General features: G+C 47.6%; 1 protein-coding gene across 1 annotated transcript in view; it reads right to left on the bottom strand.

The window, feature by feature from the left end:
- Positions 1 to 1239: 1239 nt before the first annotated feature.
- Positions 1240 to 22367, bottom strand: part of LOC8053982 (pancreatic lipase-related protein 2-like) — a 48385-nt gene continuing 27257 nt past the window's right edge. The window contains exons 4-9 of the mRNA XM_040207730.2: positions 19132 to 19254; positions 15073 to 15189; positions 12014 to 12274; positions 3406 to 3520; positions 2800 to 2970; positions 1240 to 1660 (exon numbers count right to left, since the gene is read on the bottom strand). Coding sequence (XP_040063664.2) covers positions 1543 to 1660; positions 2800 to 2970; positions 3406 to 3520; positions 12014 to 12274; positions 15073 to 15189; positions 19132 to 19254 — 905 coding nt within the window. The 3' untranslated portion in view covers positions 1240 to 1542. The remainder of the gene's footprint in view (positions 1661 to 2799; positions 2971 to 3405; positions 3521 to 12013; positions 12275 to 15072; positions 15190 to 19131; positions 19255 to 22367) is intronic.

Genomic DNA, 22367 nt, shown 5'->3' with positions numbered 1-22367 from the left:
AGCGAAATTTCCAATACACTCGAGCCAACTGAGATGCTCTGACACGTCAGCCGTTTCCCTAAACACACCGGTGCAAGGCAGTGAAGCTTGACGCGCGCGCGCCGGTGCAAAGCGGTGAAACTTGACGCTAGACGCTGGCCGAAACAGTGAGTTGTGACGCGAGAAGTCAGAAAATTCTGGAGACTTCATTCCCGTTTTTCGAATATTCGACTGTTTCAAATACTCTCGAGTATTCGAAATCGGATGCGTTGTTCGTTGTCGTCGGACGCGTTGTTCGTTGGTCTCGAGGATGTTTCGAACAGCAGTAAGTGTATGCTGCGAATCGAATCGTAGAGCAGACCCATTTCGCGAATGATTCGAGGTTTAGAATATTCGCACAACTCTCCAAATAAGCAAAAGCTTCTGAGCGTGCTCTGAGTAACGCAGTGCCATAACCCACTGCTCAATACATTGGCTGATAATTTTTGATCGCGAATACACACGACTTGTGTAAATGTATTATCAGTTATTTCTAAATAGTATACAATAAGCGTAATAATGATAAGCCTCAAAATGGCGGTCGCTGTAATTTCGAAACCCTTCAGGACATTCCCTTACATTCTCCATCTGATATCAGATGGAGAATGTCCTGAAGGGCTTTGAAATGGCTGTGACCGTCGGTCTGATGCTTATGGCATTATATACTTAACGGTTGGCTGCTGCCTGTCACTTTTTGACTTTTCAAGTTATGAAGCCGTTAGGTGTAAAGGTCAGTAACTTGAACTGAGCAATAACAACGGCGCGATGTTGAAGATAAAACAATTTAAAGAGTATACTGTCAAAATTATTTTATCCTCGAAATTTGAAACTTTTATGCAGTAGCCGTGCAACACTTCATATATCGAACGCCTTCGAATGTGCCGAATATACTTTTTTCTTCTGCTTAAAAGTGGTCGCCAACTATTAGCTGTTACACCAGTTATCATCGAGTCCACCATTTTGTTTGGGCACGAACTCTGAGCATGTATTGGTGACGAGTGCTTGGTCAGAGTACGGCGAGGACTCGGATCCAATCACACGTTTCGTGTCTCGACGGATGGATGGACGCTAACGGCTGCACAATTTATATCGGGCGGTAGTTTGCGCCACCTAGCCTAGAAGTTAAGAAGCAAAAGTATGTTTTCTTTCCTTCGCCAACTTGCTTACCCTTTGCAATTTCGTCACTATCACCAGGCGGTGTGGGATATCACCAGGATGACCTTCAAAAAATCAGGCAAAAAACGAAATAAAAAAATTAAATTTTTATTTAAAATGGTGAGGAACGCCAATGGTGCATCATGGACTTTTGAATTATTGTTTGAAGATTTGCGAACCGGTCGATCCCCAGGCTGAGAAAACGTTCGCAACGTTCCTAACTTGAATATGCGACCTATATGGAAAGCTAACCGTTTCTTCGACGAAGACCTCACACCCATATAGTAATTTTAAGGGAGTATGGTTAGGTAGAAGGGGTCGAAAATGTCCCGGATGACGGCCGACTCTTTTAATGTCGTTAAAGTTTTCTTATCTCATCCATTTGACGTCATCGGTAGGCTTACACAACGACAACGGTATCGTTCGGCCAACCGGCTCCTGTTCAGTCGAATTGGGGCAAAACGAAACAGTTGCTGCTTTCTTGGATCTGCAGCGAAAAGAGGGTGGGTGGGGAAGGGGTCGAATGAGATAAGAATTTAACTTCATAATCAACATTCCACTTTAATAACATAAGTTGTGCAAGAGTCAAAATAAATATGCATGAGAAAAGAAAAATGCCTCGGTCATTTTGATAAACCTGGGGTGCACAGAATCGTGTACTGCATGCATTACGCGTTTTTCATGGTTTGTTATGCTTGGTTACCGAATGCTTCGGGTGATTTCGGATGCGTTGCAAGCGCTACACACTTTTATCCTCCCCGGGTTTGTCCAAACGATCGAGACAGGTTTACAATCATTCAGGACCCGTGACGTTGTCAGATCACATAGGGAGCTACGCTTCGTCTGTCGGAACGCGCACGACTACAGTCACCAACTACAAGAGGCTTATTTGAATCATACTCCAGCTGCTTGCTCTACAGTTCGTCTCCCGCTAATGTCGCAGCCAAGCAAAGGTGTCGTGTTGAGGATCGCACGGTCCGGGGAATCGACGCCTGATGTGGCACTTGGTAAACATCGCGAATGATAATTTAGCATAATTAATTATGACTTAATAAGCTCCGACATGTTTTGTAAGCGTTTGCATCGCCTGCAATAGATTGTTTGCTTTACGTTGTCCCGGCCACGCGTGTAACGAATTTTTGTTACACTTGAGCGTAATGCATTTCGCAGGGAATCACTTAGGGAGTTTTAGAATAAAGTCGCAAAAGCTTTGCGCACGGAAAGAAATTGCCTTGCCTCCATGCGCCCATCGAAAGCGCTGTTTGAGCTCAGCCCGTGCGCATTACGTACGCTCTCCTACAACTCGCTATTCTGTTTGAAAAAGAAAGTCAGGGCCGGCTTTTGGGGTGTGCGACCTGGTCGGTTGCCCTGGGCGCCATTACATGGGGAGCGTGAGGCGGGGAACGCGCCACGGCCGGTGTTAGCCCAGGGCGCTTGATGGTGTATGGCCGGCCTTGTAGGAAGTCATTTCATTTCTAGAAGAGCAGAAATGCCCATCACACCTTTTCCCATTTTTTTTTCATTCTAATTATTTTGTTATCGCCCACGAACGAAGCTCCTCGCTGTCGAAACGTATAGTTTGGTAAGAGCTAGCTGTCCCTAAAGATTTGCGGCAGAGATAAGTACCTCACGTTCTTCAGGACGTTCATCAGGAACACTTCGACTCGGAGCACAGACAGGGTCTGGGAGTGAGAAGAACTGCTCGTAAAGCTCAGAGAGCACGCCACTGGCGACCCGATCTTCTCTCTCGTGGTGGTCAGGTAGGTCATCTGGTCGTCGGACTTGTACTCCTCTTCACTGAAAATATAAATTCTGAAGCTTGTACTTTTTTCTTTTTTTTCGTGTACACTAAATAACGATGGTGTTTGACGGACTTGGCGTTGTCACAGCTGTTACTTGATGATTATACTTCGTTTAACTTTAAGACTTACCGCAACCGATGCAACGATCGAATGGAGCCAGTCAAAAGAAGAGTCAACAGTTCATCGTCACAGCACCGGTATTATTTGTGCCGCAATCTTATTGGCTGGTTGGTGGTAACAAGACCCTCAAGACTCGCCAAGCCCCGCATGTCTTAAGCTTTTGATGACCATATACAGCCTCTGACTGCACTGTCGCTTATGGCGAAACAAAGATATATATAGGATATTGGTCTTCCTAAGGTGCCAGAATGCGTGAAACATTTTAATATATTTGATACTTTCTTAACGTGAAGTAGGAACGTATACGTACCTCAGACTAAGGTTGAGAGTCGCGTGCCCTTCCTCGCCCTTAACGTCCAGGAAAATGCGTCCATTCATCGTCCTTGCCAGAGTTGCCAGGATGACTCTGATGTTGTAATGGTACACTGTCAGAAAGAAACGGTCACGCACGTCTTCCGAACCAGTATACATTCTTTTATAACAGCACCAAGAACTTATCCCGTGTCTATAGACCGTCCATTAGGGTCATAGCAGAGAAGGTAAAAAGAGAACAAAATGCCCTCCCCTTCTCTCACCCGCATCTCGTCTGCTCCGCCGAGTGGGCTGTACCTAGCATCCGGCTGGCGTACAAACTCTGTTTAAAATCGCGTCATTTTGGAAACTTCAACGCAGATGCGCAGATTTTGGTACGCCAGTTATCGTGAAATACTATGCTTGATAAAAAGACTAACAGGGTCCAACTGCGCTGTTACCTGCGTGCAAATAAAAAAAAAAATAAATAGGGAAGACTGTGTTAGATTGGCCGGTCTCTTTGGCGAAAAGTAAATCCGGTTGCTGTACCTTTTTTACTATACAAAGTTCGTACTGGTGTAGGCCTTTAGCGACCATGAGTGGAAGTCTGAAAGAATAAATAAAAACGTGCTCGCCTGCCGCAATACACGCAGTAGTTGAGGGTAGTACTGCCGGCTGACTCAATTACTGCTATTTAAACTCAAAGTCAAATTGGACATTTTAGCGATTTATACAGCGTAAAGTTGGTCTGCCAGTAGGGGCGACACTGGTTTACACTGTAGATGAGCAATTTTGCCAGTGCAGTACAACCGCTAGCCTGGGGTCTTTAACGTGCACCACGCAGTAGTGATACACGACCGCACGCCGGTACGATGCTCATCCAGATCGAAACGGGCAGGGGTGGGTCTCGAACCCAGGATCCCTGGGTTCTGCAGCGCGAGCTTTCGCTCCACGCGCGTCGAGCTGGGTGTGCGCTTCAGCCCACTCGGCCACCGATCCCCCTTACTGCTACTTAAAGGAGCGATCAACAATTTTTGTACTTTACGCAAATACCGCTTAAAACGGATCCCTAATTGTTAATGACGTATGAAACACGCGTTCGTTTTTCACCCCACGCAATAGAAGTCCCAGAAAAAAATTTAAGAAAAACGAGCAGCGTTCACCCCCTCAACTCGCAGCCAGAACAAGCGGCCACGTGATCTGGAGCCGATTATATGCCGCCAGTGTTGATCATAGCCACGCGCTGGGGTTGGCAAAGCGCAGGACACGCGCTGAGTTCCAGACATTGTTATAGCTCGGCTGTTGTCGTCGTTGCAGCGATTGGACACAGGCCACTACCTGAATGCATCTCGAGCTAGCAATTATCACGAGCCCAAGTCGAATGCCCACGCAATGCTCGGGTCCAATCTATGAACCGCATTCAAATATCGTCACTTGGGTGTACTGCGATCCCCACGTTACGTCATCAAATTTTGCAAAGGAGAGATTTAATGAAAATGATCGCTTTTGTCCTTGAAATTACACCGCAACAAAGGAGTTTCTTGGCCAGTGGCGTTGCGTGTGAGTATCCTTGAGTCCCAGGTGTGCCAGTAAGCTCGTGTCAAGTGAAAAACATTTCAATTGAATATCGTTGCACCGCTCCTTTAAGTAACGGAAAAAAGATATGCTAGTTGATCATTTACCGAAATAGAACAACAGAGAGCTCTAGGCTGATTTTGAGTAGCCATGACTATTCTAAGAACGCGAACCACTTCACAACGGCAGCCACGAGCGAGAGTTCGATGTTCCGTACAGCCCGCCGGTACAGCCCAAAGATGGAGGATGGCAACCTCCCGGTTTGTCGCCTGCTAGCGGAGTCGGGCGCGTGCCCTCTCTCTCGTTTTACTCCGCCAAACCCGCTGAATTTCCCGGATGTATGGAGAGGGCGCTGATGTCGAACAAAATGGTGCCGCCCAGAGAGCGCTAAATGGAACCAACTGAACTCTCCGACGTCACGCCACCGTGGTGGCGCTGCTGTCGGCACTGCGCATGCGCAGAAGCATCCCTTCTTCGAAAATCGGTTGGTGCGCGCACGGAGTGCCCCCCCCCCCCTTTTTTTTTTTTTGGTGTGGGCAACTTGTTTGTAAATAGTGTTTATTTATGTTTTTTTTTCCCCGGTGCTCCCAAACAGCCCGTGGGCCTATGGAAGGGTGCACCGACTGTCAGATATATATTGCATTGATGCAGAATGTTTGTTTAAAAAAAAAAGAATGATCGGACAGAACGTTGTCGAAAAAAAAACAACACATTAATGACAGCGTTCGCGAAGTATTTAAAACAAAAATATGCACTTGGAATACATTTTAGCGCTCAAAAATATGCAGAGTAAAAGGAACATGCAAACACCGTAGTCTATAAAACAGTACTCGCAGTTACATACGCGGTCTGGTATAAACTATTGAGACACCAAAGTTGAAAGAAGGTTCACACAGCGTCTTTCTAAACACGGGTACTAACTAAAAGAAGAAGAAGAAAAAAAGAAAACGAAGAAAAACAATCATTCAAAAAGCATTAGCAGAAATGGAATGGTAAAATTTTCCCGCAAGAATATATCTACCTCAGAGTTGTTCATCACAGACGCATACTGAATGCGTTCCAAGGGTGTTACGCTTTTTGACTCTGAGCATCCGAATAAACGATAAAAGCGTCGTTTTGGACAAATAATGAAATCGCAGAGAGATTTGTGCAAAAAGGAAACAAAATGCCGTGCCTGCCTTCTTTCGGAGAGCTAATGCTAGTTTAAAAGTTTCAACAATTGCTCATGACTGAAATGAATCAGTTTATTAAAATAACGATCGTAAAGCGAGTCGAACAAACTTGTGTATTTTCAATTTACTTTTTCGATTGTCTTATTCAACGAACTTCATTCCATGCTACAAAAAATATACTTTAGGCAAAACGAGCGATCGATGCATGTGTAAAACGCAAGAATATAACTCTTAAACTGGCGAGTCATTCTGGCCATCGCGCCTCGGTGTGCGGTAACACGAATCACTGAAATACGTCACAAACTCGGAATATTTCAATTCGCTATCTAAGCAAACGTCCACATCTCTTACAACTGAAAGCGCTCAATCTAGCATTTCTTCAAAGCGTGCTAAAAAGTATGGTTTGGAATGTTTTCCTTGGAAAAGATATTTATCTGGTTTTAGCCGGGTTGAGAACCAAGCTGTTATTTTCGCACCATTATGCCAGTGCTTTAATATCTTGCTGCAGTTTGTCGCAGCCAGATAAGTCTGCAACAGTTCGTAAAAGCTGAACGTAATCGGCAAATTGTAAAAAAAAGAAAAAGAAAAGATTGACAGCGATTTTTGCTTTTAATGTTCTCTAATCCATGAAATGCTGCGTTTCCCCGCTAACTTTAGCGGGGAAACGTCCCATAATGAAACGCGCGGTCACGCCGACGCCGACGGCGAGGCCGCTCAACCCGGAAACTGGCGCCTAAGAGCTGCACTCTAAAATAAGCAGGCAAAGCGTATCCTGCTTGAAACACCTGATTGGACGCTTCTCAACGCGCTCTGCAGCTTTCCAATTTACACCTCGGCTCTTAAACGAATAATTTGAATAAACTAAATAATTAGGCGCACTGCAAAAAATTGTGCACTTTCCCAAGACGGCTTCTAACAACATACAGTTAGTTTCACACTCGCAGAGCGCCCCGTTTCTTTTTCTTTTTGTAAAGTTTGATGCAAGTTATTTGGGACACTCTGTATAAGTGTGAGCATGCGCAGCAATTTACCTGATCAGTTTCAACGAGCACAATATCCAAGGGGAAAAGATGTTATTTCTTTACATGGTGTTTTAGTTTAAACCTTTACACATTCGTTAAGAAAAAAGTGGGAATGCTTCACCGGTATGTGCAGGGGAGTTCTTCTTTTTCTTTTCTTGTCCGTCTTGGTTCGTTTCTGTCACCTGTCCTTTGTTTTTAGCGCTTTTATCCTCAGAAATATGAATCACCAACTAGCCCAAGTGCATACCCTTCAGCAAGGGAGTTGTATATACGGCCAAAGGGACATAAAATAGGGGTCTGATCGTCCCGATGAATCTGTTAATTACCTAAAATATGTGAATTCATTTTTTAATTAATAAAAATAAACACAGGGTTTCAATTACAAACTGGCGGGGATGTAATCGAAACCACTAATAAAAGAATCCATTTAGGAAAGATATGGGGCACGTAGGAGGCACGGTGGAGCGGCAAAAATTACCCCTCGTGCAGCAGGATTGAGGCTACCGGTGTGATAACCGCGTCCGCGCGGTTTTCCCGTCTCTGTTCATCCGTGTATTCTCATGCACTGCCAGCCTTGTGCTCGTTGCACGAGTAGTAATTTTAGCGCACTACTGCTCTTCCCACGCGCTCAAGGTCGTTCTAAAAATGATTGATTTCGTGGTTTTCGGTGGCGGTCAGCAAGTTTCTCTTTAGAATCATACGTTTATTTTTTGTCATTAAAATGTTAATTAAAATATCTAAGTTATGTAATCGACGTATCGTGACAATTATCCCCCTACATTATCCCCCCCCCCCCCCCCCCCCCCCTTCCCGAACCGTATAATACCCCTGTCAGGCGGGCACCTAAAAGGACCTTTAGTGTAGTAAATGTCATTTAGGCAGTGCCACACGGCAACTCAAACGGCATTTAGCGTAAAGGTCCTTTTCGGGAACCTGAGTTCCCGCAACTCCTTTACGGCTGCTAAAGACTTACTCTCGTCAGCAGCGGTCTACACTAGAGCAGCGAAATAAAATAAAAGTTCGTACCGATATCTAAAATCAATGCTTTTGCATTTTTATATCAAAAAAGAGCGTGTTTCACGTATATTCTGTACAAACCTCGCTGTACGAATAGTTTTCTGTACTCACGGCCCCAGCTATCTATAGTAGGCCTCGTCGTCGCCTGCTCGCACCGCCCGCTTCGGCACTTCGGTTTTCCTCCTCTCGATTTTAGAGCGCAGCTCTTAGGGGCCCGTTCCCGGCTTGAGCGGCGTCGGCGTCGGCGTAACCAAGGTCATCCCAAGGTCACGTGACCCCCAAGGTCACGTGACCCCTCCAGGTTACGTGACCCCTCCCAAGGTCATCTCAAGGTCACGTGACCCCCTGAAGGTCATGTGGGGTCATCTTGGGATCACGTGACCCCCAAGGTCACGTGACCCCTCCCAAGGTCATCTCAAGGTCACGTGACCCCAAGATGACCCCACGTGACCCTTTGAAGGTCACGTGACCCCCAAGTCACGTGACCCCTCTGAGGTCACGTGGTCTCTTCCCCAAGGTCACGTGACCTCTCCCAAGGTCATCTCAAGGTCACGTGACCCCAAGGTGACCCCCAAGGTCACGTGACCCCCTGAGGTCACGTGGGGGTCACCTTGGGGGTCACGTGATCTTGAGGTGACCCCCATGTGACACCCAAGGTCACGTGACCCCCAGGTCACGCCTTCCCGAGGTCACGTGACCCCCCTCCCCGAAGTCACGTGACCCCGCTTCCCGAGGTCACGTGACCCCCCCGGAGCATATTAAAGAATGAGGGGAGGAGAAGGAGGAGGGGTCTACCCTCCCCTCAGTACCCTTCACTCCTCCACCTCAAGAGCTGCGCTCCAATTCGGCGTTACAGGGAGTTGTAAACGGCTTTCACTTTTTAGAGCGCAGCTCTTAGGGGCCCGTTTCCGGCTTGAGCGGCGTCGGCGTCGCCGTCGCCGTCGCCGTCGGCGTAACCGCGCGGTGCATCATGGAAAATATCCCATAATGCACCGCGCGAGCCCCCCACCGGGGTCACGTGACTTCATGGGGAGGCACGTGCCCCCCCCCCGAGGTCACGTGACTCCCCCGAGGTCACGTGACTCCCCTGAGGTCACGTGACCCGCTCCTCGAGGTCACGTGACTCCCCTGAGGTCACGTGACCCCCCCAAGGTCACGTGACCCCCGCCGATGTCGCGTGACCCCCGATGACGTCATCGACACTGATGACGTCCCCGGCATCCACATCGTCATCGTCATCATCACTGATGACGTCATCATCAGTGATGACGATGACGATGCGGATGCCGGTGACGTCATCAGTGATGATGACGATGTGGATGCTGGTGACGTCATCAGTGATGATGACGATGACGATGTGGATGCCGGTGACGTCATCAGTGATGATGACATAAATGATGATGACGTCATCAGTGACGATGACGATGTGGATGCCGGTGACGTCATCTGTGATGATGACGATTACGATGTGGATGCCGGTGACGTCATCAGTGATGACGTCATCAGTGATGATGACGATGACGATGTGGATGACGGTGATGTCATCAGTGATGATGACGATGACGATGTGGATGCCGGTGACGTCATCAGTGATGATGACGATGACGATGTGGATGCCGGTGACGTTACCGACATCCGCATCGTCATCGTCATCATCACTGATGACGAAATCAGTGACGTCATTGATGTCGTCACCGGCATCCGCATTGTCATCGTCATCATCACTGATGACGTCGTCAGCTACGTCACTGATGACGTCACCGACATTCGCATCGTCATCGTCATCATCACTGGTGAAGTCATCAGTGACGTCACTAATGACGTCATCAGTGACGTCAGTGATGACATCATCGGCATTGGGGGTCACGTGACCCCCCAAGATCACGTGCCCCCCCCCCCCCTGGTTAGTCTAACCCCCCCCCCAGCGCCCTTCCTTCCTCCTCCTCAAGAGCTGCGCTACAATTTGGCGTTACAGGGAGTTGTAAGCGGCTTTTTTAGAGCGCAGCTCTTAGGGGCCCGTTCCCGGCTTGAGCGGCGTCGGCGTCGCCGTCGGCATCGGCGTAACCAAGGTCATCCCAAGGTCACGTGACCCCAAGGTCACGTGACCCCCAAGGTCACGTGACCCCTCCCAAGGTCATCTCAAGGTCACGTGACCCCACGTGACCCCCTGAAGGTCACGTGACCTTGGGGGTCACGTGGGGTCATCTTGGGACCCCTCGAGGTCACGTGACCCCTTCCAAGGTCATCTCAAGGTCACGTGACCAAGACCCCACGTGACCCTTTGAAGGTCACGTGACCCCAAGTCACGTGACCCCTCTGAGGTCACGTGACCCCCGAGGTCACGTGGTCTCCTCCCCAAGGTCACGTGACCCCCGAGTCACGTGACCCCCAAGGTACGTGACCCCTTCCAAGGTCATCTCAAGGTCACGTGACCCCAAGGTGACCCCCACGTGACCCCCAGGTCACGTGACCCCTCTGAGGTCACGTGACCCCCCGAGGTCACGTGACCCCTCCAGGTCACGTGACCCCCAAGGTCACGTGGGGGTCACGTGACCTTGAGGTGACCCCCAAGTCACGCCTCCCCGAGGTCACGTGACCCCCTCCCCGAAGTCACGTGACACCCCCCCTCCGAGGTCACGTGACCCCCCCGGAGCATATTAAAGTGAGGGGAGGAGGAGGAGAAGGGGGAGGGGTCTACCCTCCCCTCAGTACCCTTCACTCCTCCTCCTCAAGAGCTGCGCTCCAATTCGGCGTTACAGGGATTTGTAAACGGCTTTCACTTTTTTTCTTACAACCATAGTTATCTAGGTTTCATTTCTCTACTTTATATTTTATCATTCTTTAATAGTGTATTACCACCTGTACTGTATATATTTCTGTATCTCACTCTCGCGTCGTGCGATACGTCGAACGACGCAGGAGGGAGCGTCCACGAGTAGGAAGGGGTCGTCGCTCCTCCATTGGAGCGCTGAAGCGACCTGGGCGCTGATACGACTTTGGGAGGATCGGCTGGAGGACCTCCGACGCGTGCGATGAATCTCAAGCGCGAGCACGACGCTGAACCGAACAGGGCAGAAGCGTAGCAGAAGCACGGTAAGGAGTGGGAGCACTGAGCAACGTTAGGACTACGCCCAGGGTTGCCGCTAATCGCCAAAAAACAACTTTGCTTGGGCTTGAAGTGGACTTCGTTGTAATCACTCGACTGAACTCGTCATTTTGCCTTTGTTAATATATTGTTTGCTCAGGGAAAACTTTAATAGTTTATTTATAACGAGAAAATAATATTTTTCTGGCGTGAACATGATTTATGCGTCTGAACCGAGCTACGAGACGCCAATCGCTGTAAACATCGTGTAAATGACATTCACTTGCGCTGTCTGGCATGGCAGAACGTAAAGGTCATTTGAAAATCCTAAAGACCTTTGGCGCAAAGGTCCGTTTAGGTGCCCGTCTGACAGAGGTATAACCTGCACCGACCGTGTAGCTTTCGTGGGTACTTTTTGAAAACGAGTCTTTAAAGCCTAAAATAAAACACCCTGTGGCTTGTTGACTTGTTATCGTCAGGTTTCCTGCTGCGTGGTTCGTCCTGCGCTGCACACAGGCTACATGCAATCGCGCTGCACGCGAACCATGACGTCCTGTGATGTCATGTTTTCACGTGATACCATGACGTTGAGTCACGTGACATGGTGTCACGCGACACCATGGTGGTGAGCAGGGAAGTTTTCCCGCTAAATTTAGCGGAAAGATTTCCGTCACATCGTACGTGAAATACACTATCTCGACTATCCCTTTTTTCTCTGCACTACTTTACGGGGGAAGGAGAAAGAAGGGGACTCACGGCAGTACGGGGCGGTGTCAGTTGTCTTGAGGTAAAACTTGGCCGGATTTCCACTGGGCACTGTGGCTGTGCCCAGGACGGCGCACTGACTACCGTCCTCCCCACACTCCGAGCAACTGCCCCTGAGGAACTCTTCGAAGCTCGGACAGGCGAAGCCCACCAACCGACACAGGTCGGGGTCGGGATTCGTTTCGAGTTCCAGCGACGCCGTCATGAGCTGGATCGCTCGTTCGTGCTTGCAGGCGACTGTCTCGCGGATACCTGTCAGTACAATGCATGGTCTGATAGCGCTGCAGGTAAGGGCAACTGAAGCCATCTAAAATCAGGCTTGATACAACACAGCCATCTCAGTATCGGGTCTGGTCTGGAATGGTCGGGTCGGGCGGGTCGAGTCGGGTCGGGTTGGGTCGGGTCGGGTCGGGTCGGGTCGGGTCGGATCGGGTCGGGTCGGGTCGGGTCGGGTCGGGTCGGGTCGGGTCGGGTCGGGTCGAGGCAGGTGGGGTCGGGTGGAGTCAGGTAAGGTCGGGTCAGATCGGGTCACGGGGCGAGTAGCAGTTCATACGTTGCAACATCCTATTTGATGTAAATCTACAACGTGTCATATGTATTCATATGTATGCAAAGTCTAAAAAAAGAAATTTTCGGCTCGTCCTTGCAAGGTTCAAATATTAAGATAAATGCAGTGCCTTTCTGATCAAGTGCTCTCGGGTAGGCAGAGAAACCGTTATCAGTGTTTGCGAACTTTGAAGTGAGACACGAGATGATCGAGAATAAAAGTAGATCAAATGCCCATTATGGATTACTGGTTTCTATTTTTGTTTAGTTTGTGATCGATCAAATCAACACAAGTTTATACATTTATTGATGTTTTCTCATAATTACAAAAAAAAGCACCAAGCATCAGGAACAAAATTATCGTCGGAAAGAGAACAATATTGACGATGTATTACGCCAATTACTGCAATCAGTGACGTCACTATACCCGGGGTCAAATATTTGTGGCGATGGATCCAAGGCCGGAGCATGTTACTGCCGCCGCTGGATATATTTCAACCAAAATAATTTCTAAGTGTAACCAATAAAAATAAAAAATAAATATTCTTTTTAGCTTTGATTTCACAATGTTAATATGGTATTAGTCAGGGCGTGCCAAACTTATAGCATTTCTTTTTTTTTGAGCTCTTTTGAGTTTTCTTGGTATAAGTTCGCTGCAGATTCTTTGTATATATCGCGCTGCGTTATGATTTTTTATTACCAAAGTTGAACGTATCATTGATCTCAAGAGTGCAGCGCGGATGAAATTCACGTCATTTCTTTAATCAACGCCACATATATTTTTCGCTCGCTAGACAAATAAATTTCGACGAGGTGAACCACGGTGTAATTTACCGTGTAAGTCAGTCGGAGTTCTCCAGTCAAAGGGGTGGTTTGTGCTTTGAAACGGGTGAAAGGCAAGGAAATACACGCGGATGCCTGCATGCACGGCGATCGCGGTTCAGCATTCTCAACCGCGGTCCTCATACCAAAAGATGAACTGTAGCAAATGCCGTGTCCCTCACGCCAAGACCCCAACTCAAATCGAAACCCAAACAATTTCGGAACTACTTGGCTCAATAAAGCGCGATGCAAACCAACGCTTCTTTTTGCGCCTGTAGGTCGTGCGGCTGCGGATGTGACGTATTTTCGTGACGTCGCGCCACTTCTTCGCTCCTTCCGGGCGCGCACAAGAAAGTTGGTTGATTTCAACTTCTTTCTCAACGCGCACAAAAACGCGCGGTGACGTAGTAGGGCGCTCCTGCGTCCCAACCAATCGGTGGAGGGCAAGCTAGTTCCGGCTCCGCGTTTCTCGCCGTCTGGCTGCCCTCTCCTCCCCCCCTTTTATTCTCTTCCAACATGACAACGCGATCTCTCTCTCTCTCTTTCTCTCGCCGTCTGGCCGGCCAGTCTGACGCAGTTGCACTTTGCTTGTGCGCTCGTGCCTGCGTGCGCGAGCGCACAAGTTTGGACGGGCGAAACTTCGTTCGAAGTTTCGCCCGTCCAAACCAAAGCGCACGGTTCTGACTCAGAAAGCGCGCCCGGAAACAGCAAAAACGTCGGAAAATGTGTCACATCCGCAGCCGCACGACCTACAGGCGCAAAAAGAAGCGCTGGTTTGGATCGGGCTTAACATAGAGCCGCTAGCTCCGCCACCTAGCTTCCTCTTCATTGCCGCAGAAAGTATACCCTGGGTTTTTCTGGTGCCCATAAAAGCAAAGCTGAGTCTAATGTCCAACGCACTTTGACGCATTGGGTATTAAGAAAAACTTTTGGTACGCAGACAAAAGGTAAAGTTTCATAAAAAAACAAAAAAAAAAATGTCCACAAGAAAGCGTACCACAAAAGTGTAACGCCTAATTCCCACGCTAAATGTAGCGGAAATACTTGAATTAGTGTGTAATTAAAGTTTCTCTGCTAACACCAATTCAAAATTTCCCTACACCCATTCACGCTTTCCCGTGTTAGACCCTTGTGTTACACTTTGTTTCGGTCATTTATTTTATACGCTGAGCGTATCCTGTAGTTCAGCATACAGGATACGCTGAGCGTATCCTGTATGCTGAAGCAGGATACGCTGAGCGTATCCTGCTTCAGCACACTCTACACCAACTCAACATTGTGACGTCACACCGCTGCAGCGGCGCTGCTCTCGACACTGCGCATGCGCAGACGGTTTACGCGAATCTGGATTCTGCGCACGCGCAGTGCCCCCCCCCCCCCCCCCCCCCCGGTCTCTTTTTGGTGGATGGATAGATGGATGGATGGTAATAGCCTTTGTAACAGGCGGTAGCTTGCGCCACCTAGCCCAAGTCCCAAAAAAATATGGGCAAACGCGGGCTTGTTGGTAGACGGCGCCCGCCTCCTCCTTTCCTATATGCTCTCCGCTTTTTAGCTTGCCCCAGCTTGGCTCCACTCGCAGCTTAGGAGAGGGGAGCACTAAGAGGATTATCTTCCCTGCAGAAAACCGAAGTTGGTGCGTCGGCCTTTAAGTTAATCAGAATGCGGGGTTATTAGGGTTTCACCTTGCCAGGCGCCGTGCTTGAAGGATATGGTGCGAATGTCCGAATCGCACCCCGGCTGCCGAGCTCCGCCGTTCGGGTAGATGTCCACCTTTCCCACGGGGTCGATCATTCCGAGCCCTAAATTAAATATATTGATAACCCTTTGGCGATCGAATTTACAAAAGAAAAAAAGGAAAACAATTTGTTCTAGTGGTCCCGTCCTGTTTTGAAAGAAATATTATGAAGAAACAGTCAATAGACCATTTTCCTTGCAAGCGCCACCAGGTGGTGCTCCAGTTTTTGACATCCCAGGGAACTTCCGGTTAGCAAAAATAATGAGCAAACCAACCTTAACACCGCTGCTTGAAAGGTCAATGAAACATGTAACCACGAATCATCCAGTTGAACGCCAAAAGAACCAAGACGCGCGAGATCTCTTCCAACAGATCGAAAGCAATGTACGCCGCAAAAAGAAAACAATGTCTCCTTTTCCGTAAAGGATAACCACAATTGCTGCAATCTCAAAGACGTGAACATAAAACTTGATTCATTGGCTGATTGATTGGCTGATTAATTGATGGGTTAACCGATTGGTTGATTGATCGATTAATCATTCCGATTACTCGCCGAGCTGCCTCCTTAGATTGCAGCATATTGGCTCTCTCTCATGTGCTTGGAGGGGAAAATATAGGCGCAGTAGATTTTTTAGAGCGTATGGGTAAAGCATGCACATTTGTTCGCTAAAGTGCGTTAGTACAGACGCGGGCATATGCTTAAAGTTTTTTAAGAAAGTTTTTTTGCAGAAATATGCGGAATTTGCGAGACATGGTATATTATACAATGAATGTCACCATAACATGTCTAGGATATTTAATTACTGGGACGTAGAGGTGTATGGAAGCCCGAAGATTGTAACTGTTTATGCGGAGCGCAAGTTTGTCTGCTTCTTGCAAACGGGTTGCGATGATGTGAAAACGTCGTGCTCCTATTGGTTGATTGAAACACAAAAAAAAAAATAGTTGGTAGTATACTCAAGGCATCTAGCATTGAGTTCTATACCCACTGTCTTTTCAATAAAAGCCAATCAGTGCTCGGCGTCGTTCTGACGTCATCGCAACTCCTGCGGAAAAAGCAGACGACTTGGTCTCCCCATTGATTCGAACCTTCAACCTATGTAAAAACATGCAATCTTGAATGTAAGCTGCACGATTGTAGTTCGACTAGAATGAAATTATATTCACAATAGCAACATTGCAACGAAAAGGTCTGCCGTTGAAAGGACGTTTCGTGAAAATATCGAAGGAAACAGGGCCGGCTTGCCAAAAAGTGCGTCTCAGCTGAGAATGCATGGTAAAAGAAAGCATTGCCAAAGGCAGCGCACGAGCTGAGCGGGTCTCAAACTGCGCCTCAAGGCTCTAGCGCACCCTAGCCTTTGCAGTGCTTTCTTTCACCTAGTCTCAGCTGAGACGCTCTTCTAGCGAGCCGGCTCAAATTTATAACCAGAAGTTATAAATCTAAAGAAAATTATGTGCAATTTAGCAGGGAGTAATCACTGGCGGCCATAACTCTGCGCGCCAGTGCTGTGCACGTGCCGATAGTGAGCTATACCACAGTTCTTTTTCAACGTGCATTTGACACCATCAAGATGGCCGGTTTAACAGCCTAATAATGTGAGCTCGTCCCGAGCATGCGCTCAAAACATCGTGCTCAAATGTGGTGTCCAGCGAATACCCCCTACAAACTTTTGTCAAGTCAAAGTAAAAAATAAAGAATTGAAAATATATAAAATACTTTTGGGCTATTAGGACGATCGATGAAACGAAAACAGAAAAGGTAGAGAAGAAAATCGATCTGACTTTTTTCTTATTCTTCTGACGATGCCAGCTGAACGTAGGAAGCTGCACGAAGAGAAAGAAAGAGAGAGAAAGGGAAAAACACACCTTCTCTCTTTCTCTTCGTGTATACCTTCCTATGCTCAGCTGGCATCTCCAGAAGCATGAATCACCAACTAGCTCTGCTACAAGCAGTCAAGACATTGGTGCTTACTTGCTCGTATATGGCCAATCAAATTTCCACACAAAATACAAAAACATTTTTAAATTTAGTATCGCTAAAGGTTGAACCCTGTTTTGAACAAATAAAAAAAAATTGTTTTCATGTTTTGAACGGATTGGAGCAAGTGATTTCATCGATATTTTCACGAAAATCGAATCCGCCACGCAGCTGATCTCTCTGAAGGGAAATTACAGTGCCGTAGCATGCCAAGCTAAGTTTTGCTATTTATTTAGAGCGGGTTACATTCATCTGACCCACGCGGTAGTCATCCTCGGTTTCGTAATGACGCTAGTTCTCCGAACGTCGTTGGGTATAGAACCCTCGTTCGGCAAACGTCGTTAGTTTAGCAGGACTTGTTTGTTGGGCTATCTGGTCAAACTTGTAAGCGCAAACACAGAGATCGAACACAATGACGAGCGCGTGTCCTTCTCCACTCATTCGTGTTCGTCCTCTGGGTTTGCGCATACAAGTTTACTCAGAACGTCGTTTGGTAGGACCCAATCGTTCGCCAATCGTTGTTGGCTCTAACGTTTGTTGCCAGTCATGAGCAAGGCGTCTGTGACGTCACGCCGTAGCGTGGCGCTGCTGTCGCGTCGGCGCCAGAGCCGTTTATTCTGAGAGAGTTCGGACAATGGGCGGAGCTTGTGGCCCGCCAGAACGAGCGGATTTCGCAATAACACAAAATGGCGTTACTTCTTTGTCTTGTTTATTCCTGAGATATCGCGTAGTGTTCCTACGAGTCAGAACCACAAAACGGCGGAGGGAAGTATTCATTCCCCCGGTCGTCAGACTTCGCTGCTGTGGTTGCCAGGCTGTCAAAATCTCGTTAAGAAGGCCAAACCCCCCCCAGTACAAATGGCTCTGCTCGGCGCATGCGCGAGCAGGCGCTTGACTTCACCTGAATTTGGTTGTTGCTCATACGCAGTGCCCACACTTGGTCAGGGAAAATGCAGGCTTGTTGTCTGAACAGCGTGTTGATGACCAATTGAGTATTTTGGAGTGCCCAATCGTTAAATGCGCTTTTTTTTAATAGCTGCTCAATCTAAACATTTTTTCGGAACACCCAGGCTTCCCTATTGAAAAACCTCATTTGTATGAGAAATTTCTGTGTCCAATAAACGCATATGGATCATAAAATATATATAAGAACATATAAGACCCATATAAGAACATAAGATATAAGAACATATAAGAACCATATAGGACACCTGTGAGAAGTTTCTTATAAGTTTCTTATATGGTTCTTATATATGTTCTTATACTGTATATCTTATAGTTCTTATGTGGTTATCATATGTTCTTATATATCGTGTATGATTCATATGTGTTTATTGGACACAAGAAATTTCTCATAGAAATGGCGTTTTCACTACGGTTTAGTCTATTCGGCACGCTATTTAATATTTTTAAATTTACACAGATATTCAGAAAACGGCAGACGAAAGTGATGCCAAAACCAGCATTAAGCTTTTCCCGCACTTTCAAGTGGGGTGACGTCACATATTGTATAACCTGGGAGCGGAGCCGGCACCATAAGCAAAAGAGTAGTTACAATAATAGTGACTTTTAGCAAACCGTTACCGTGCTCCGCGTAGCGCACTATCGGAGCGTTTGAAGCATGCTTTTAAGCTCGAGCCCGGATGATACCGTGACCGGTGGCTTCAAAGGTTCCGGTAGTGCGGTACGCGGAACACAATAACGAATTGCTAAACTTTTTTTTTTTTTTTTGGCGTAAAATATAGGTCATTACCGTTTGCTTTCGTTTTCTTACGTTATCCGTAAGTCCCCAAAACATTCGTTTCTCGAATGTCGCGTGCTATCTCTTTGAACTGGTGGCCACGTTTAACGTGAAGCAGATATCTCCCGGTGACTTGTGGCATAAGCAGACGTAAGCTTTTGTGACGTAACGTAGCGTAAAAAATACGGGGCTTTGTGAACCAGCATTTAGGGTGGCTCCCTATTACGCCAAACCTGAGGCTGCTGCTGAGATCAAGTGTGCTTAGGAAAATCACGCCATCAACTTGCCTTCGAAGGACATCGCGAAACGAGAGCCATCCGTGTGTACGGCGTCCACGTAGAGGGCGTCTCCTTCGTCGAGACGGACGTGGGTCGGCATTCCTTGGAAGAATGGTTCGGCAGGGTCCAGGCCTGGCGAGCAGTGTGGATGAACTCGAGATAAACACGCAATAACGAATTTTTATTTTCCTACAGAAACCCTCAATAAAAACTGGCGGTAACACAAAAGAAAAGTGTCGTGTGTATGTCGTGTGTATGAAATTTGGAGAGTGACGGTGATCAGCTCCAATGAATGGCCGTCTGGAGTTTATACTGTAGATGAGAATCAACTGTTTGAAACTTAATATAATTCTATAATTCTCCCTCCCCCCATTGGACGCTGAAAAACCGTCTGTAGTATTCCTTAAATAAATCAATAGTAATTAAATCTGGCCTACGCACTACCACTGCTAGCCTGGGGCCTTTGAAGTGCATCGAGCAGTAGTGATACACGACCGCACGCCGGTACGATGCTCATTCAGATCGAAACGGGCAGGGCAGCCCCATCAGATACACCAAGGTATCAAAAATGTCAAAACTATTGAGCCTGTTTGTTTCCGACATACAAAAAGGCCTATAGCTCCATATCTGTCTTACAAATACATTCATTTCTCACTTTTAAAGGAGGCAATTCGTTCCGTTCGGTATCTCCACAAGAACAAGTGTGCCATCTATGTGGCACTTTGCTGTACCCTTAAAGCCGGGGTCACACTGCTTATGCATAACGAAAGAGAGACTGCATACAGATTCGAACGCGAGTCCCCGCGATATCCGTCCTTCAAATGCCGCATGGCAATGAGTTCAAGCAGGAAATTGGCACGCGGCATTTGAACCACGGATATTCCGGCGACTTGTATTTGCAGACTCGCTTTTGTATGATGTATAAGCAGTGTGCCCCCGGCTATTCGCTGAGAGAAGCTTACCAGGGGCACTTCTGTTTTCCTCACTTTTTGTAGCGCATGCACGTGCTATTCACGCGGTTATGTTTTCATTTTCATAGTGCGTAGAAGCTTGGCATTGCACGTGCATGCACCAGCAGGATCGGTCAACGTTGGGATCGGCGGCCGAGTGGGCTAGCGCACACCAGCTCGGAGCGCGTGAAGCGAAAGCTCGCGCTGCAGGACCCAGGGATCCTGTGTTCAATTCTCCTGGGTTCGAGCCCCACCCCTGCCCGTTTCGATCTGTATGAGCATCGTATACCGGCGTGCGGTCGTGTATCACTACTGCGTGATGCACGTTAAAGACCCCAGGCTAGCGGTTGTACCGCACTGGCTGAATTTCTCATCTACAGCTGGGAGACTCGTCGCCCCTGTGAGGCAGAACAAGTTCTAGGCTGTATAAACAGACACACAACCCAATTTTTTGGGTTCAATTCCTATTCCTGCCCGTTTCGGTCTGTGGATGAGCATCGTACCGTCGTGCAGTCGTGTACCACTACTACGGGGTGCTCGTTAAAAACCCCAGACTAGCAGTCGTACTGCACTGACTAAATTGCTTATCTACAGTGGGTAACAATGTCGCCATGTTTTGGCAGACTAACCTCCTGTTGTATAAACAACTAGCGACTAATTTGACTTTTGATTTTAAGCAGAGGAAGTTGAAGTATCTTCACCCTGAGTTGTGAAAAAAAAAAATCAACCAGGCGGCGATAGCCAAACTTGTCGCCGCGAATAGAGCCTGGCGCAGCTGAAAACCCATAGGAGAGGGGGGCACCATGCCTGCAAACACGTGCAGTGTGCGCGTGAAGATAGCTTTGGCAAGCCTGAAGTTGCACGGGCTTTTACGCACGAGCATAGACATGGCAGCGGCTTCTCGCCTTGCTTGCAATCGTCTGTATACACAAAAGTATTTGCAGCTGCATTTCGATCTGTCAATCTACTTCCTGGCACGCGTCGACGCGCACTTAGCTTTTTAAGATCGCCTAAATATGGCGATAACTCACTCTGCTGGTCCTAAGCATCCTAGAAATCCCTAAATCATGATGACACGCGACCGAGTTCCTTATTAAAAAAAGCAATCAAAGATCGCAACACACCGAGGTCATCTTCGGCGAAAAGAGGAGCATGTTCCGAAACTAGGACCACTGTCAGCCAATAGCAAGCGTAGCATACTCGTGCCTCCGACCGGTGGAACCGCGGAGTGATACCTCGAATGCGTGCGGGCTTCGTTGCCCATACAGCCAGAACTACTATGACCAAAAAAAAAAACATGAAAAAAGAAAAGGTCACCAGAAAGTTTGCGGCTTTTCTATTGACAACATGACTACAGAAAGTTACACTGAATATTTTAAATATGAAGTAAACAGAGCATCTGGGCCCGTTTGCTCGAAGCGCTAACCGCGGCTAAAGTGAGCCGCAGTACTTAGGAGAGGGATTTTTTTAAATTACGTGACTGGCTCGGTAGGGATGCGGGGAAACATGGCGGTGCCCCAGTGAGTGAGCGCCGCTCACTTTGGAATTAATATGTCGTTGTGGTTGCAATATCGGGCGCGTTAGTCAGCAACGAATGGAGCAGGAGGCTTTCGCTTGGCTTTACTTCACTTAAACCGCAAAGCATGGGCAATGAAATCGCCGCATTTTTTAGATAGTCTTTCGATTCTGGGCATTCCTAAGCCTAAATGAACGCGATAATTGTCGGCATGGCAACGTCTTTGGAAAGCAGATTGACTTGACTCAATTGGCCGGGTATTAATGCGGAGGGCAAGTTCATCTGCTTGTTGTTGTTGAAGCGATGTTTATTAGGAAATCGACGTTGTTGTTAGTTACTCTCTGGGCGCACTTGTCACTGTCGATGGGAAAGGGAATTAAGGGAAAAAGAGATAGAGAAGGAGAGATGGGGAAGGGGGAAAAGGATTTCTTCAGAGTGTTGACTCGCGACTCCTGGAACTCCCGAAAACCTCTGGATGTAAGATCTCCGAGAGCCCCAGGAGCCGCAAGCAACCCAGATCTCTTGAAAGATAGAGGATCTCGAGGAGTTCCGCGCTCCTCAGGAAGCTTGAGTACCGGTGCCCTTAGAACTGCCTGAGATGAAAACGAGCTATTTCCTAGAATTGTTTTATGTTCCTTACCCGACCTAATCATGTTAAATTGCAACTGTATACTAATGTGTGGAGCTGTATCGAATGAGTGAATCTGATTGACCAGAAAGTGTTTTGTTACTGTGTGTGAGTGTTTTGTGAGTCCGATGCTGCCATCATTTAAAGGGGG

This window comes from Ixodes scapularis, unplaced genomic scaffold, assembly GCF_016920785.2.
Source record: "Ixodes scapularis isolate PalLabHiFi unplaced genomic scaffold, ASM1692078v2 PGA_scaffold12__126_contigs__length_90152505, whole genome shotgun sequence".
Taxonomy (NCBI): domain Eukaryota; kingdom Metazoa; phylum Arthropoda; class Arachnida; order Ixodida; family Ixodidae; genus Ixodes; species Ixodes scapularis.
This window is presented reverse-complemented; position numbering and strand designations above follow the sequence as displayed.